Source organism: Squalius cephalus, assembly GCF_949319135.1.
Source record: "Squalius cephalus genome assembly, chromosome: 25".
In the NCBI taxonomy this organism is placed as follows: domain Eukaryota; kingdom Metazoa; phylum Chordata; class Actinopteri; order Cypriniformes; family Leuciscidae; genus Squalius; species Squalius cephalus.
The window spans coordinates 7,537,858-7,555,374 of NC_137146.1; the positions used below are offsets into that span (position 1 = coordinate 7,537,858).

General features: G+C 36.2%; 2 protein-coding genes across 3 annotated transcripts in view; both read left to right on the forward strand.

The window, feature by feature from the left end:
• The window catches only part of palmdb (palmdelphin b), a 145,694-nt gene that overhangs the window by 117,633 nt on the left and 10,544 nt on the right, over positions 1 to 17,517 (forward strand). Inside the window, exons 2-6 of the mRNA XM_079863363.1 lie at positions 789 to 1,072; positions 8,759 to 8,810; positions 9,880 to 9,960; positions 10,198 to 10,328; positions 13,058 to 13,172. Of these exons, the coding sequence (XP_079719489.1) occupies positions 8,766 to 8,810; positions 9,880 to 9,960; positions 10,198 to 10,328; positions 13,058 to 13,172 (372 nt within the window). The 5' untranslated portion in view covers positions 789 to 1,072; positions 8,759 to 8,765. The remainder of the gene's footprint in view (positions 1 to 788; positions 1,073 to 8,758; positions 8,811 to 9,879; positions 9,961 to 10,197; positions 10,329 to 13,057; positions 13,173 to 17,517) is intronic.
• Positions 13,187 to 17,492, forward strand: LOC307153754 (palmdelphin-like). 2 transcript variants are annotated; one of them, XM_079863386.1, is made up of 3 exons: positions 13,187 to 13,507; positions 13,600 to 13,719; positions 14,661 to 17,492. In XM_079863386.1, exon 3 carries the CDS (start codon positions 14,672 to 14,674, stop codon positions 15,626 to 15,628), a length of 957 nt encoding a protein of 318 aa, XP_079719512.1. In that variant the 5' UTR covers positions 13,187 to 13,507; positions 13,600 to 13,719; positions 14,661 to 14,671; the 3' UTR covers positions 15,629 to 17,492. The 2 variants fall into 2 exon arrangements, with proteins under 2 accessions (XP_079719512.1, XP_079719511.1); XM_079863385.1 differs by having other exon boundaries at positions 13,187 to 13,719.

Genomic DNA, 17,517 nt, shown 5'->3' on the forward strand with positions numbered 1-17,517 from the left:
TGGGACACTCCGTCAGTAGTCATGGGCGGAGCAAGAAAATCCAAATGGCTTGATAATTGAGAGTGTTTAGGCTTTTTAAGGATAAAACAAAGGAGTGAATGGATTTTTTTCAAAATCAAATTGCAAGCTTATGAATCAAATGGCGAACCCCCAAAATCTCACTCAAAGCTGAACTCAAAAGTTGGCAGTCCTGGTTATTATTAAGATGATTTAAGTGGTTACTAGTGTGTTGCTACAGTATGTGGTTGCTTAAGTGCTTTGAAAAATGTTCATGTAGATGCTATGTTGTTCTGGTGGTTGCTAGGGTGATATTTTTAGTGTGAAATGTCCAGGATGCGCAAATGTTTAATACCTAAACTGTTCAAAATATGTTATTACAATGCTTTTTAAAGGCCTTGTTCACAAAATCTGCCTAGTTTGAACATCTGCCGTGAGGGGAAACTCTGTTTTTTGAATATCACCACTGTGACATGAAACTGAGAGGGAAATGGAGATAAACAGATGAAATATTACCATCTTAGCGGGGGTAGTTCACCACAACACACACAATACACACTCGATAAAGCCCTAGATAAAACTAGAGTGTTTGCAAAACCTTTGAGCTGTTCTTTTAAAAACTAATTTTGGAGAGGAGTAATTTAACAAATTGTGTGTCAGCATGTTCATGTAATAGAAACAACAGCTGATCTCTCTCTCTCTGTGTGTGTGTGTGTAGGCACAGTGTGTTGCAGTTGTACGTGGGCTAACACATGGTAGAGCAGCCCGGCTCTGACAGCTCGAGAGCGGAGAGAGAGAGAGAGAGGATGAAGAAGAGGGAGGGAGATAGAGAGAGAGCGAGTGATAGCATGACAGAAAGCGAGGGAATCAGAGAGTTAAAGAGAGAGAGAGACAGCGAGAGGGGGCAGCCTGCCAGTGAATGGTAACACAGGATCAACCCTCAGCCTACAGTACCTGCACTTGAACACACACACTCACACACACACTCATTACACACTCATGCAACCATGCTGGAAGGAACAGACTGAATTCCGGTCAGCGCTTCCCAACTAAAACCATCAGCAGAAGATAACTGGTGAGCATTGCTCTCTTCCTTTTGTTTGTGATTGTGTCTAAATATAGTCTGATTCAGCTTGCTATTTTCCTTCTAAATGTTATTTGCTGCCTGTCACTTAACAATCTGTTAGTACTTATGCTTGGTTAACTGGTTAGCTCAGTTGTGTTCAGGTACTTGCTCTGTATGTTTTTGTTGTGTTCAGTGTGAAAAAGAGCTGGGGGGTCCATTGATTCGTAAGCTTTTAATTCCCCTAAGCTTGCCTTTTTTTGCCCGCTGTCCTGGCTGGACGCCGGTAGGTCCGTAAAGCCTTTGTGAACTGATTTAATGGGGTCTGACTTTTAGACTGCCAGTTTGCTGTTGTGTGTCAAAGCATCAGGAGGCTTATGGCGTCATTGTGTTGGCATCACCCTAGCCGGGGACACCCTCTTCTCTCTCAACTCACCACAGAGTGACAGGAAGTCTTGTATAGTCTCGTACCTGCGAACGGTACACACACATGGAAAACCACAAGGGGGGAGAGAGAGGCTTTGCTTCTCTCTTACACCCACATATATGAATCAGACTGCATGCGAATATTCTAGCACACCACGTCCATACACATATGATTTAGTCTGTCGGTATTTCATGATGAAGGTTAGTTATAAAACCTGTGTAGTTCACTTGATTCACAGCACTGTCTGATTGGTTACTAAAAGTGTTTAAGTAATTATAATGTTCAGTCAGCTGGTTGTTATTGCAAAATAAATTCTGACAGGGTGATCAGGACCCCATCATGAAGGCACATAGACTTGCGGTTTATTTTGTGATAATGACTGGTTGATTGTACACTATCATCTTCATTATAGGGCTACTGACCAGTTTTTGTTAAAAATATTTAGAATAAATCATGTTTGAGTTGAAATTACAATATTGTATTAGAGGAAAGAGACCACAGTGTGATACTAGAGAGATGAAAGTAGTCTGTTTTTTCATAGACAAGTCATAGATTTTACATTTAAAAAAAAAAAAAAAAAACATGAAAATTAATATCTTAAAATTATGTATTAAAATTAAGTTTGAAACAATACAGATTAGTGAATGGTAATGCAACTATCTATTTGAATAAATCTAATTCACAACACTTTTTTAATAGTCTACTACTTTTGCCAGGATGTTGCCAGGAGTTGATTGTTGAGTTTGTGAGAGGAAATCAGTTGCCAGTAATGATCAATTTTAATGTTTAAGGGTTATTATACTGAAATATTTGACAGCAGAATGTTGCAATTGACCAGTCAGAATGAAGTATTCCAGAGATCTGTGTAATACTTTTTTATAATATAGATAATATAATACTGTTACAAGTTTTGAAATAAGAACAGCAGTGATAAGGGAAATTGGTGGTGTAAGGAATTAGTTTTCCACACACTAAAGGCTGCAGACCCCAAATAATTTGACTTTTAAACCATTAGAGATTAGATTAGAGACTGGAGATTACAGGTGTCTGTCTCTAGACTGAATCTTTGATCTCTGAGCTGTGACTGTGTCTGAGAGGCTGTTTGCTGTGATCGCAGTAGGATTAGGACATTTTCTAGTTATTGCGTTACAGATTTTGAAGTTGAGGTGCGACACTATGGTATCAGATGGTATTACCAGGGTACTTTGTACTGTACCATGGTACTGCCTGTTTACTATATTCATTTACTCTGTTATTTAAATGGTACTGTGGTGTATATCAGAATATATATTTTATGGTAATACCTTGAAGAGTACCTTGAATTTACTATGTTTTTTTGGACATGCACAAAACAGTACAGTGAAAATAAAGGATTTACATCTAATTATTGCCATGAATTCAATTCATTCAGATTCATGGTATATACAGAGATCCCATGGCAAAACCCGTTATATTATCAAGTTTTAAAAATCAAGTCATTAAATTTAAAATATTAAGTCAAAGAAATTTCTGTAGTGATTAGTGAATATATTTTTCTTCTAAAATTATAAATGTAATATACGTAATAAAATTATATCCACTATAGACATTTCTATGACTTTTTAAGATATTAGTTTTCATGATTTGAAAATGTTAATAAAATCATATCCATTAATTTATACATACAATTTATTTATACAATTTATATTGTATATCACAGTGAATATATTTTGTAATATCTTAATTAGCCTAATTAATTTAATTTAACTAAAACTATAAATATACATTTTATTTAAATAAAATAAACATTAAACTTATTTTATTTCAGCTATAATTGCCAAGGCATAATTTCTTATTTCCATTATGTGTAACTTGATGTACTAAAATAACTAAAAGTAAAATAAAAAAGTAATAAAACTATATAGACACATTTAATATAAAAAAATAAAATCTGATTCAAAATATTAATAAATCTATTGATGATACTCAATGGTACTATTACAAAAATAACAATATCTTCCTAGAAATAAATTAATATCTGAAAAACAAAAACAGAAAAGCCATAAAAACGTTTATATCTACGCAATAAAATAGTAAAAAAAATAATAATAATAATTTCAGTTATGCTCAGCTCGAAAATATTTCATTGGCTAGAAATTGTAGAAATAATAGTACAATCAACTTGTTAAAAATCCTAATCCTATCATTATGAACAACTGAAAAAATCATAGAAAATTAAAAGGTGGGAACTCCATATATATCATATCATCAACGCATAAGTGTTGCTATCTGATACTATCACTGTACCATGCTGCCACCACAGTATTTTTTAGGTACCTGCTTGTGAGTCATGCAATCAGAGAGATGGAAATAGAAGATGAGAGGAAGAAAGAGAGCAGTTGGCATGGTTTGGAGGAGGAGAGGGGTGTATGTCTTAACAGCTGATGGATCTCAGAACTCAAGAGAGGTCGTGGGTCAGCGTTTGCCTGACTATCCAGCACTGTCAGTCCAGCCGTGAGACGAACACTATTTTCTGCTGCAGCGCCCGTCTCAAGCCTGGCAGTGAGAACCAGCGTGGGCAGAACTAACTAGCATGACCTTCTCCTGTTTGTCGCCACACTGGGTGTCTTAATTCCCTCACTGAACCCTGCCAGGCAGCTGTAATCTGAGCTGACTGATGCAAAGAGGAATGATAATGCATCGGAATTCTGGATGCAGGAATAAGAATTCCAGTTCTGTGGATCTGAAGTGCTTCGGAACATTAAACTGGGAGACATTTATATGCAGCAGCTTGTGTGGGTGTATGTGAGTCTGTGTATAATATCCTCCCTCTCTCTCAGGATCATTTTTAGCTGGGGCATAATTTATTCTGATTTGTTGCATAAATTAGCTCTATTGTGTGAGCATCTTTCAAACACTGCATTTACAAAATTGAAGAAGTGCAAAAGCAATGTTGTAGCTTTAAAATCCAGGGGGAAAAGAGTCATTATAAACCAGAAAGTATTTCATGCTGTTATTGTGCTTGGCGGGTGAGGTATTTTTAGAGCGAGGACAGAGAAAGAGGTCAGATTAAACACAGGTGAACATCAGTTTCCTGACCCGCCCTGTATAACTACAATACTACAACTAACCTGACTGTGAGCTCATTATTTTACCATGAATGAAACTAAGGCTTTCATCATGTCAATTAAGCGAGCTGTAGCTCTTATTTGACAGTATGTTTCCATCACCCTGTTTTTATGCTCATTTTGAAGTATCGCATCAGAAACAAGTGATGGAAACCCCAAACTTCTGAAAAAAAAATTTGCAAAAAAGTTTTTATGCTCACTTGATGTGGTTTTTGACTTGTGCGAAAAAGAGTTAATGCGAATCATGGGAGATGAAAATGCATTTACCGAATACATTTTGACGTAGCGAACATTAAACCCTCGTGACTAATCGGCTGTTTCCGCTGATGGTGTTTTATTTGTCATCCACTCAAACAACTTGATGGAAACGCACCTATTCACATTTGTTTGAATTTTGTTTTTTTGCTAACTTTGAAAAGATTCCTTTTATGTTTGGATGGAAACCCAGCTTATAATGGATCTTACATTGATCTTAATAATGAATAGTTCAGCCTTGAAACTCTATTTACATTCTGATTGGTTGTTTCAACGTAACTTCCACAGCCAATCGATTTCACGTATTCATTCCTACTAGCATTTATAACCACGATGCATCCAAAATGAATACATTAAAGGGCCCTACACACCGGGACGAATATCGGCGCGCGTTATTCGCCAGCGTTTTTCAACGCGTTTTTTGTGTTCACACCCAAGCGATTTTCGCTGACGATGAGCCGAGTGAACATGCAAATTCATTCCCTGACATTAGATGGTGCTTAATGTAAAACAGAAACCACTCCATAACAGTTCTCTTTTATCAAGATTTTTGTAGTCGCTGTCGCGTTTGTCATATAGTTCTTTATGTTCCGACACCAACGAGACCAGCAGCTCTACATTCATCTTGCCTTGCATCTTCCTCGTCTTATTTCTTCCCGGCAGTGTAGACGTTACTTGGTGTATATCTTCTTCGCCGTTACGTATGTGTGCTCGGCAAGACCGTTTTGTGTTTGAGCGCCCCCAAGTTGTGTTTTACTGTAACTTCAGAAGCTCCAGACACGTGAACAAAAGAGTCAATCTCATTGGTCGGATAGTTTTTGACGTGTGCGTCAAACCAAAAAAACGAACCCGAGGCGTTTTTTAAAAAATGCCGTTTTTCGCGCCGGTGTGCACACTCACATTGGCGCCCTTTGTTTAGTCACGAGGCGTTAAACGTCGGCGAATATCGCGCGCGAAATTCGTCCCGGTGTGAACAGGCCTTAAGTCTGCCTGCTATGCAAATTTTTATTTTAGCCCTCCTCCTCCCCAGCACCACCTGCCTAGACAAAGAGAGTAAAAAAGAAGACAGTATGCCTTTTATTTTATTTAAAAAATTGTGACTTTTAGCCATATACTGAATCTGTTAGCTTTGATGCCATGATTGTGTACTCCTGAACGTCGGCAATCAACTTTTCAATTTTAGACTAATTTAAAATATTCATGAAATTTATTTTACTTCCCATTCTTCAATTTGTTATTTAGAGCTTTGATTACTTAGCCTAATAATAAAGTTAAATTAGTTGGTGTGTCCTAACTTTTAATTAGTAGCGTAATTCTTGTCCTTGTCCAGAAAAACACACTATTTACCATGGTACTATGTCCAAAATACCATGTAGAGTATTTGTTAAAAAGCAGAAAGCAGTTGCTGTATATACTTTATTTAATGTTTGTTTAAAAAAATAATCTCTTTTATTAAGTGCATTAATTGACTGTCTGTTTGGCTAAGCTTTAATCCAAAATATTTATTTGGTTCTAAGTATACCAATTCATTCTAATGCTAATTTCTTTTCTAAGTTCTGAAAGGGTATGTGAGGACAGGGACGTCTCTGATTGCACATTCTAACAAAACCTGATGCACTAATATCTGTAAATGCATCTCTCTCTGCCATACTACTTAATCTGCATCTTAAATTAGTGAGGCATCTTGTTAAGCGGTGAGACATTTAAAGGCATGATGGGTCATCAGGGGAAATGTCAGTTTTGTTTGTGAGTTCTCGGTTCATTTGAGAATCTACAGGGAAACTGACTTCATGTGTTAAGGTCACTAACTGCATTTCGATTTAAAAACAAAATAGTGCTTGTTTGCTTTGTTGTAGATCTATTTGTTAGATAGCGTCAAGGGTGTCAGTAATGTGGACAGTCACCAGGCAGAGAGGATGGGTGCAATCATACACTTAGTGCAGGATGTTAGTCACATTGATGTCAGATGGATCCTCATCTGAGACAACACACATTTTCAGGACTGTTTGTTTTTAAGAAAGAGACAAGCCTGACATTTTAAACCAAAGGCCACATGTGACAACGCTTAGCACACTCCGTCCATGTCGCAATGGGCTTTCTACTGTTTGAACTCTTCACCTGTCAGATGGAGCATAGGTCACATTTCAACCAGGGAGAGAGGGGCACAACCAGGAAATATAGCGTTTTTTCAAGTTTGTGAAGGATTTGGCCCCATGAAATCTAAAAGTGTGACTTTTAGCCCACATGTGTTAGCTTTGAAGCCAGCCATATATGCTAATGTACTCCTAAAAGTTGACCATCAACTTTTCAATTTTAGAAAAATAAAAAATATCCAGTATCTACTATAGATTTTTTTTATTGTTATTGTTATTATAGTACTTCTTCCTATAAATTAGCTTTGATTACTTAAATTGTATTTTGAAAAAAATGCAAAATGGAAATTACTCGCCTAGTAATAAATATTTCAATATTCCTCACCAAAACGTCCTGTATCAATAGGAAATATGTTAACATAGGAAAAAAAAAACTTTTGGGGGTGACATTTTATATCACACCTGTGTTTCTGAGCAGATCACAGGGCCTCAGAGGGTTCGGTCATTCACGTGTGTTTCATAACCACATGTCGTTATCTGAATGCCATTTAACCTTGCAGTCCACCTGTGACAACAGAGTGTATATCTTGCTGACCATGTGTTTATTTCTGTACAAAGGGGATGAGGTCTGTCTTCAGTGGGCTATTCTTAACCCAACAACTTTTGCTTTGCAAGTCCAAACATCTGAGAAATGGCCTTGAATGAAATTCAAGATACATGACATCAATACTGGACTGAACAAATACAAAGCAGATATTTACAGAAATGGTTTGTCTCAATGTGCTCAGCTCCATCTCTTGATAAATAAACTTGATAAATTGATATCATGCACCAGAGATTATATAAAGCTGAAATTACTTTGTCCTTTTACATTTTATTGTGCAGAGAAAGATTTGGCAATAGGGAAACCTGTTCGGAAACCATAGTTGTGTTTGCTAATTTAAATAATAATATTATTATTAGAATAATAAAAAGTAATGCTATTTTAGGAGGGCTCTTTTAATCATCTAGCAAATACAAGAATATCCATGTTCTAAAAGACTCCAAGACATCATAGCAATGTCGTAGCAACTCCCTGGCAACCACCTACAACACTTTAGCATCATAGCGGCTACATCTGCACACACAAGTACCATTTTCTTCAGGAAATGTAAAATTTCTTTTGCAATTTCTTTTGATGGCACTATTTTTTATTATTATTTGGTGCAGCAATTACACAGTCTACCTTTAATATATATTTTTACATACTACGTCATCAGAAGTCGCACTTAACGCAACCTCTTCTGTTAAGTGGAAGCTAAATGACCCCAGGTTGTAATGTCAGGCTATTTATCTATTATTTATTGACATGAGACATTATGTTACTCTGTCCCATGGGCAAAGCACTCCACGTGGAGATATCTGACGCATGAAGTGTCAAAGAGTGACATGCTAGCTATGGAAGTTATGCTTAGGTAGCACATCATGGATAGCAACAACCGACACACACACACACACACACACACACCCTTTTGTACATCTTTCATCTTTTATCTGCTCATTCATCCTTCAGGCAGAGAGATAGTGGGTGAAAGAGCCCCCAACAACTCTTCCTTCCTTTCCTCCAGGTTTGACGCCCACCATCAAGTCTCCCCCTACCCAAACTTCTCTCATGCCAACCCACATGTGCCAATCAAAGCTTGTTACCAACCTGTTCTTAGTCTTCTAGACAGACATTGACGGAGGGTTGTTAGTGAGAATAGGTTGTTTATCTCTCTCTCTCTCTCTCTCTCTCTCTCTCTCTCTCTCTCTCGCTCTCTCTCTCTTTCTGTGTCAGGAGCATAATGGAGGAGGAAACCCTGCTGCGAGAGAGACTGCAGGCTATAACAGTGAGTATCAGGCTGTTCTTTTTGGTTTTGTGGAACAGAGAATCGAGGTTTTATATTGGCAAGGGAAATATTATCACATTATGTATTGTTATTTGGCTTTGGTGTCAAGTTGGTAATCACAAAAACTTTCAGGGTGTTTGAAACATGTATATAACAGATTAATTTTTCTCCGTTGTGTCTGGTAACCTTGATAAGGTGAGAGTTTTTAGTGTGTCATTTAAATAAAAGCACTTAATCCCAGCATTATAGTCTTAATACTTTTTGTGGCCTTGATGATATGAACCACACAACCATTAACTTTTTCCCTGCCAGGATTTTTTTTCCCAACTTGCCAGCCACCGGCAGCATTTTTGATAATTTTCTCAATTTTGATGGCCCCCAGAATTTTTGTATGAATATCTGAACATGCAATATATCAAAATAAAGAACAGAGTCTCTACTTTTAAACAAACAAACATTACGTTTTATTCGAGCTTTTTGAACACTTGAATGCGAGTAAGTTTCATTTAAAAAAGCAACATTTTGAACTTAAAACTGAGAAAATCTCATTCTTTTTTTTAAGACTACAAAGCAATGCTTTTATCACGTGTTTTGTGCTTCTTTTTTGCATGTGTTTTGATCTGGAGATTCAGAACTCTTTAAGAAGATGTGTTATAGCGCCCCCTACCGTATAACTAGAAAAGCTAGAAAATTCCGTCAATGGCGGCGAAAGAGTTAATGGCCAGACAACAAATCAGAGAGATTAATCCATGTATATCAGTTTCTGTCAGTATGTGAACTCCATCAAAGAACATTCAGAGCATATATGGAGATATCTGTCCATGTGTTATTTCTGTCCACACACAGCCTTTGAGCTGTTCATTTTATATATGAAGTCATAGTTTATTAGAGAGTTAAAAATAATGCTGCAAAGCCTCCCTCTCAAAAAGACTATATTAGTTCTCTCCCTATGCATGCTTGTGTTAATAGCAAGACGTGAAACAACAAAAGAGTATGGGGTCAAGGTGAAACTTAAAAAGGTTTAGGATCTTATTTTACTTTACATAGTATGACTCTGTTTTCTCATTAGGACAAAAGAAAAATTCGAGAGGAGATAGAAAAGAAACGAAGGAACACTGAAGAAGAGAAATTAAAGCTACAATATCTAAAGGTATGTGTTATGTAATTAAATATATATATATTAAATATTTAAGAATACAGAATTTATTATTATTAAAACATATTCCAGTAAGAATTCAAATAGTCTAATGATCATTATATTATAATTTGCAACAGATTGTGTTTGCATTTTGTGATTTTATTATATTAATTTACAACACTGTAATGTAAAGAAAAAAAGTCAATTATCTTGATACAACATGCTGTGTTGCTTTCTTTGCACAAACAGAAAAAAACTCTACGAGAACAATGGCTGATGGATGGATTGAGCACCCTGAGCGAAGAGGAGCAAGAATCTGTGAAGGCCCAGACTGAAGATTTTCATCAAAAGACTAAACTCCTGCAGAGCAATATCGACAGGTACTCTCTACAAATAAAAAGTGAAAAAAAGTTTGTACTCTATCACTAATGGTTTGCAAGGTTCTCAACTTCCTGATTGTGAGAACTAAGCAATTGGATTATTCCTGTTTAACCACTGTGATGGGCTTTCAGTGTTAGCCAAGGTTCAGACAGATAGACCTCACTCACAGTATTACATAAACTGTCTACTTACACAACCCGTCTTGGCAGTGAGAGCCTGCTGACTTACGACAAGCTTTGTCTGGAAAAAAAACAACAATCATTATGCAGGAGGTCATACCTGGCGCATGACTAACACAACAAAAGGACAAAATAACTGAGGAAAAATCTTTTTCAGAGATAGAAAATGAACCGCTCTTAAAGGAGAACTCCGGTCATTTTTAACATTGATAATTGTTTTTGCTAATTTTTTTGTAAATTTGGAGTGCTGTCAGTACAGAGAACAATGACAAAAATCGGTGTTGCCTACACCGTGTTATCCTCTGTTATTGACTTAAATGGGGCAAGTTTTAAACCTGCTTTTAGCCTCTTAACATCCTTGATGTGTCATTACAAGTGCCCAGCCATGTTGAGTGATTCCTTCAGAGTGAACACGGTGAATCTGACTGCAGTAGATGTGAAAGATATGAATAAAAATGATGTTTATTCAGCCAGCGCACATACCTGTATTTACATCCTGTTTTCGGTCGAAGTCCACAGTAGTCGATTGTCGAGTTCACGCGTGTGATCATAGGTAACTAAACCTATGCGCGTGAACTCGACAATTGACTACTGTGGACTTCAGCCGAAAACAGGATGTAAATACAGGTATGTGCGCTGGCTGAATAAACATCATTTTTATTCATATCTTTCACATCTACTGCAGTCAGATTCACCGTGTTCACTCTGAAGGAATCACTCACATTAGCTGTGCACTTGTAATGACACATCAAGGATGTTAAGAGGCTAAAAGCAGGTTTAAAACTTGCCCCATTGAAGTCAACAGGGTGCAAATTTTAAAGAGGATAACACGGTGTAGGCAACACCGATTTTTGACGTTGTTCTCTGTACTGACAGCACTCCAAATTTACAAAAAAATGAGCTCAATGTTAAAAATGACCGGAGTTCTCCTTTAAGTTACCATAAGCTGCAATACAGTATATCCGTGAAACACTCTCTGCCTGGTTTCTCCATGTGGAGCTTTATTTAGATGGAATGGAAGTTTGCTTTCAAGAAGTTGTTAAGGTTGATTTAAAGGACTCAAATCTCCAAAGAGCGTTCTCAAATAGACTCTTCAATATGATGGCTGCAGTTTAAACCAGTTGGATTAAGAGCAAAAAAAGCAATCAGATGAAAATCTCCACAATCACAGGACAGAGGTGGCTGGTCATGTCATGTAAGTTATCTTGGCGTATAGGTTCATGGCCCCGCTCAAAACATAAATGAGGATTCTGAAACTAAAAACTCATTTTTTGATATCATCAGCTCTCTGCACATGCCATAGGCCTAGGGAATGTTAAAGGTTGAACAATACCGAAACATTACACAAGGAGGTGCCATTATATAGAGTGATTTTCATGAAATCAGGTTACTTCAAAAAGGGCTAAAACAATTTTTTATACATTTGTTACTATATATATATATATATATATATATATATATATGAAATAAAATAAAAAATAAAATAAACTACTGAATTAGATTACATATATGGATGATGTGCAATAATGGTGAAGCTCTCGTTCAAAAGAAAACGGAGCTACTTGTTTTGTTTAAATCTTTTTTATTCTATTATATTATATTTATGTACAATGCATCTTTTTTAGTGTTATTCTGAAATGCTTTTGTACAATCCCTATGCAATATATAAATATAACACACACACACACACACACACACACACACACACACACACATATATATATATATATATATATATATATATATATATATATATATATATATATATATACAAATTGAAGTGGTTTGTACTACAAAAATTAAAGGCATAGTTTACCCCAAAAAATTAATTCTGTCATCATTTCCTCATCCTCATGTAGAACAAAACTTTTATGACTTTATTTATATGACTTTTATTTTTTCTGTGAAACACAAAAGAAGAACAATGTTTTTTTTAGTTTTTTTTTTTTGTCCATACTATGAAAGTAGGTTGTATTCAGTGTTTTGGACCTCTTTGAGTTTCATTGTGTGGACAAAACCATTTAAAACATTTTCAAAGTATCTTCTTTTGTGTTCTACAGAATAAATAAAGTCCGATTTGGATCGATATGAAGGTGATGAAATCATGACACAATTTTCATTTTTGGGTGAACCTCGCATTTAAGTAAAAATATTATGTTGCATTATTTCATCTACATATAACTTAATTGAAAAATAAGCTAAATTATATAAGTAAAGCACCTTTATTTATATAGCACCTTTTAAAGTGCTTTACAGATCATAAATACATGTGTGCATTCACAGAAAAGAAAGACATACACACACATAATAGAGATAAGATTTTAAAACAACAGACAACAATAAAATAAATCAAAGAAAGACCCTAGTGATCAAATGTGTTTTGAGAGACTTGCATAGTGAGTCGATTGCTTGTAGTTTGTCAAGAAGAGAGTTCCATAACTTGGGACTGAAATGACTAAAGGCTGACTCACCCATTTTTAGCTGTGTTTTTGACCTGATTACTGGCTTTTAGTGAAAGAAACGTAGCAACATTCCCTGCGTCTTTGCAGAATAGAGCTGGAGATTGCGGCTCTGGAGACTCAAGAGCTGGAGATTTCTGCAAAAGAGGAGATTCTTCTGAAACAACTGAAGGAGGTGGAGAAAACTCCAGAGGACATCATAAAGGTATTGCTTGTATAATCACTTTAAAAGGCCTGGAGACTCCTTACCGCTTATTACAACACCGAGCCGCTAAATTGGATCCGCTTTTGAGTTGGGAACTAGGGAAATCACTACAATGCAACATGCTGTGAAGATTCCCCTCGGTTTCAAATTGACGTCAAGATAAAATTGTTTGATGCCAGTTGGTGCTGTGAGAAAAGGATCTGTTTGCGTGATATGTGACCTCATGTGATTTGTGTGAAACTTGGTTTTGTTTTATATCTTCAATCAAATCTGGTTTTGGTACTGCGCAAACTACTGTATTTCCCCACAGGAAGTAAACGCAAATATCCTCCCAGGTAAATAAATTTCTTCTTTTTCCTATATTGCTATTTGTAATGCAGTTTTCCCTTGACACTTCCTCAACAGACATTTATGTTGCTTCCTACAGAGCCAGTCCAATACATCTACACTGCTATACCTGATGTCCCGAAGAGCTATACTCCCACAACTAGGAGGAGAAGGGTCACACCAGGGAAACACAAAACTGATGAAGAGCAGGAGAAAAAAGGTACAACGCAAGGCAACTATTTGCTGATATAATTCAGGATTTCCTGAATATTTTGTTTAGACAGTGCAAACATGTCATCAAACTGTCCACTTCTGTAATTATAGCAATTCAAGGTAAATGCTGTCTTTCATTTTTCATTTTCAAACATGAAAAAGATGGTTTCCATGACTGTAATTATGGGCATGACATAGAATTATAAAATCAAGTTATCACCATCTGAACACTGAACAGGATATTGTATATAGATACAGATTGCAAGATCACGATTTTTTTTATTAAAGCAATAAGCCTCAAGAGGCCATGTGTTACTGTGTTTTTACCACAGGTAAGGGGTATTTTCAAGCATATTAATTATAATAAATAGAATACTTCTTCCACCAAATACACTACCGTTCAAAGGTTTGGTGTCAGTAAGGATGCATTCATCAAAGAATCCTGAAACAATTTATCACGGTTTTCACAAAAATGTTAATCAGCACAACTGTTTTCAACATTTACGATAATCAGAAAGATCATGTGACACTGAAGACTGGAGTAATGATGCTGAAAATTCAGCTTTGCCATCACAGGATTCAATTTTATTTTAAAATATTACATTATAAAATATTCTATATTATATTATTTTAAATTGTCATCACAATATTACTGTTTTTACTATATTTTTTTTTCAAATAAATGCAGCCTTGGTGAACATGAGAGACTTCTTTCAAAAACATTTTAAAAAATCTTACAAAAACATAAAAAATCTTACCGATCACAAACTTTTGAATGGTAATGTATTTTAAATCTTTTGTGTTTTAGATATATTTAAGTCTTTGTTTTTTGCTAATATTTTTTTTTATATACATTTATTTAAATGATGGTTCAATTCTTGTTTGTTTTTTTGAATCTCATGATTTGATTCGCAGTGGTTTGTGTTTAACGCTTTTCTTTCCTTTCAGCTACATACACCATGAAGATCAGTGTGGAAAAAGATCTCCGCACCGGTGAGAGTCACATCCTCTCCACGACCTCCATCGCACCTCTGGATCTCCAACAGCAAGGCATCAAACTCTTTGAAGATGGGCGGAAATCTGTCTACGCCTTGCCACCTGATGGCCAGGACTCCCAGAATGACATGAACGAGATGAGCCCTCTTGAAGTAGAGGAACTTCTGATGAAAGCCTCGGAGAAGAAAGTCCCATCAGATGTGGAATACCATGAACCTGTGTTTTCAAGCCCATTCAGTCGACCTACAACCCCTCAGAAGACAGAAAGAGGTTACATCAGTCTTCTTGGCCTTCAGATGCCCAACAAGAACCAGAGTCCTTTTCAGGCTGAGAAGTTTACCAAACAAGAAGCTCTTTACATTCCAACCACTAAAACCAACCAGTATTTGGAAACCAACCAACCAGCTCAAAATGGACCATATGCTAACAATGAATACAGCGACATAACCAGGATCAGCCCGGGATCTTCTCCCATACAGGAGTGTGAGGAACAGCTTCGGATAACTCCAACGGCAGACTCCGGGCTGGGATTCGGACGGTATTCCCCTCTGAATCCGAAGGAAGACTCTAGTCTCAACTTTGTGAGCTTACTCCCACCCGAGGTGGAATCTGGTGAGCCTGTTACCATGATCTTCATGGGTTATCAGAATGCTGAATCCGATGAGGAAGATGAAGGAATCCAGGCTGAACTGGTAGTTATTGGTGATGATGATGATGATGATGAAGCTCCTTTGTCGTACCACCCTCTGGGCTACCACAGCAAGATCTTCAAACCCAACAGTGTAGTGTACCGCTCTGAGATCAGGCCTGCTGCCATCAGAACCTCCGGCTCTGGAAGACACACGTTTGGAAATGAAACTGAAGACCCGATAGCCACAGGTACCATTCGAAGATTGAGGAGACACTTTGGTTTCCAATAACATTTCTTAGTTCCTTACATGTGTTTGATATGTAAATGTACTTTACAATGAGGTTTCATATAAGGGAGAGTTCACCCAACAATGAAAATTCTGTCATCATTTAAGGCCCGTTCACACCAATAACGATAATAATAGCATCCACAGCAACGCACAATATTGTTGTGCACTTATTTCATAGCTGCCACTTTAATTGCTCAAGCTCTTTAAAGCAGAAAGGATTTTGATTGGCTGTTAATGTCTTTGTTTATCAGCTGGGAAAAAAAATCTTTCTAAAAAGTGATTGGACTCTATTCTCATAGTTATTATTATAGTTATCGTCCTTGGTGTGAACGGGCCTTTGTTTACTTGAAGATATTTTAGAAAATGTCTTGACAATGGAAGTCAGTGGACTCCAATGTTGTTTTGTTCTTTTAAATATCTTCTATTGTGTTCGACAGAAGAAAGAAAGTCATACAGGTTTAGAACGACATAAGGTTGAGTAAAAGGATGACAGAATATTCAGTTTTGAGTGAACTATTCCTTTTAATGCATCAGTTATCATGAACATCCACTTTTATAGCATTTATTAATCTTGGTTAATGTTACTTTCCACATTTTAAGTATATAAATATAAATTAACGTTAGTAAATGTTTAAAGAATAAACAGAAGCTATCAATAAAATATGTATACATTCACATTAACCTAGATTAATAATTTCTTTAAAACAGTTTAGTTTAGTTCATGATACGTAATGTTTTAACTGATGTCGAACCTTACTGTAACTTTAAGAATGCAAAGAAATATCCGGCAGCAAGACTACTAAAAATAATAGACTTGAATGTTTATAATCAACTGAAATATGCTGCAATGTGTTTGGAGCATCCACACATGTAGTAATAATATTATATACTACTACTAATAATAATATTAAATAACACAAATGCATGGCGTGCATGAAATTAAACTTATTGTTTGTCTTATAACAACTGTCTTGTTTTTATATGAATAATAAAATCAATTCTGCTTTGACATTAACTTGCTGTTGTCATACTTTTTTTGGGACATTTTGGAGTAATATAACAAGATTGCTAATCAAACTTTAGTGGCAAAACTTTCCTTACAAAATATGTACCACGGTAAACAGTTAATGACAAAAAAAAAACACAAGCAAACATATGAGCTAGTTCAAAAATCTGGTACTTTTAAGACATCACTGACACTGTCAAAAATAATTAAAATACAATAAAATTACAGAAGGAATCAGAAAGGAAATCCCATATTCCTTTATCGTAGTAACAATTTCTGTGGCGGAGACTGTGGTTACCATGGTGAATGTGTGCAATGGCTGATAAAACATAATGGCTTTTAGATATCTTTAGGACATGCTATTCATTTCTTTATTTTGTTTCATTATAGGTTCAGCCGTTTCCGACAGCTAATGTGTGAATTAGCATAGTATTTTTTTCTCTCCTCCAGAGTAATGCACCGTTCCCGTCCATCAGCTATAATTGAGCACTTTGCCCTTGGTTGCTTTTAAGACATTGTGTCTGTTCAAAAGGTCTTTCATAACATCAGCCAAAAAGACAGTTATGTAATAATCCTTGGCTTGCGTTACGTAAGGTGCAAAATGAATGCTAAAACCTGCGATGTTCGGCATATTCATTGTTTTCTCTGTTTTGTCATCCCCTCATTTTGGCGCGCCAGTGCAGGGTAAATGTGCTAACTGCAATCCCATCATCCTCTCTATTGACAGATCGCAGACAAATCCATTGATTTCATTGATTGATTGGATTGAACTGGATTTTGATTGGGGTTGAAACTAACTAATCTATCTAAGCAACTGCATGCAGAATAATATTAATATTAATATTCTTACTGTCTTCTCCACAGCACTGCCAATGAAATGTCT

Excerpts from the sequence above, each read along its gene's own strand:
- LOC307153754 (XM_079863385.1), top strand. The coding sequence starts at position 13,584 with ATGTTGCTTCCTACAGAGCCAGTCCAATACATCTACACTGCTATACCT. Across the intron at positions 13,720-14,660 it reads TGAAGAGCAGGAGAAAAAAG|CTACATACACCATGAAGATC; the intron begins GTACAACGCAAG and ends CTTTCCTTTCAG.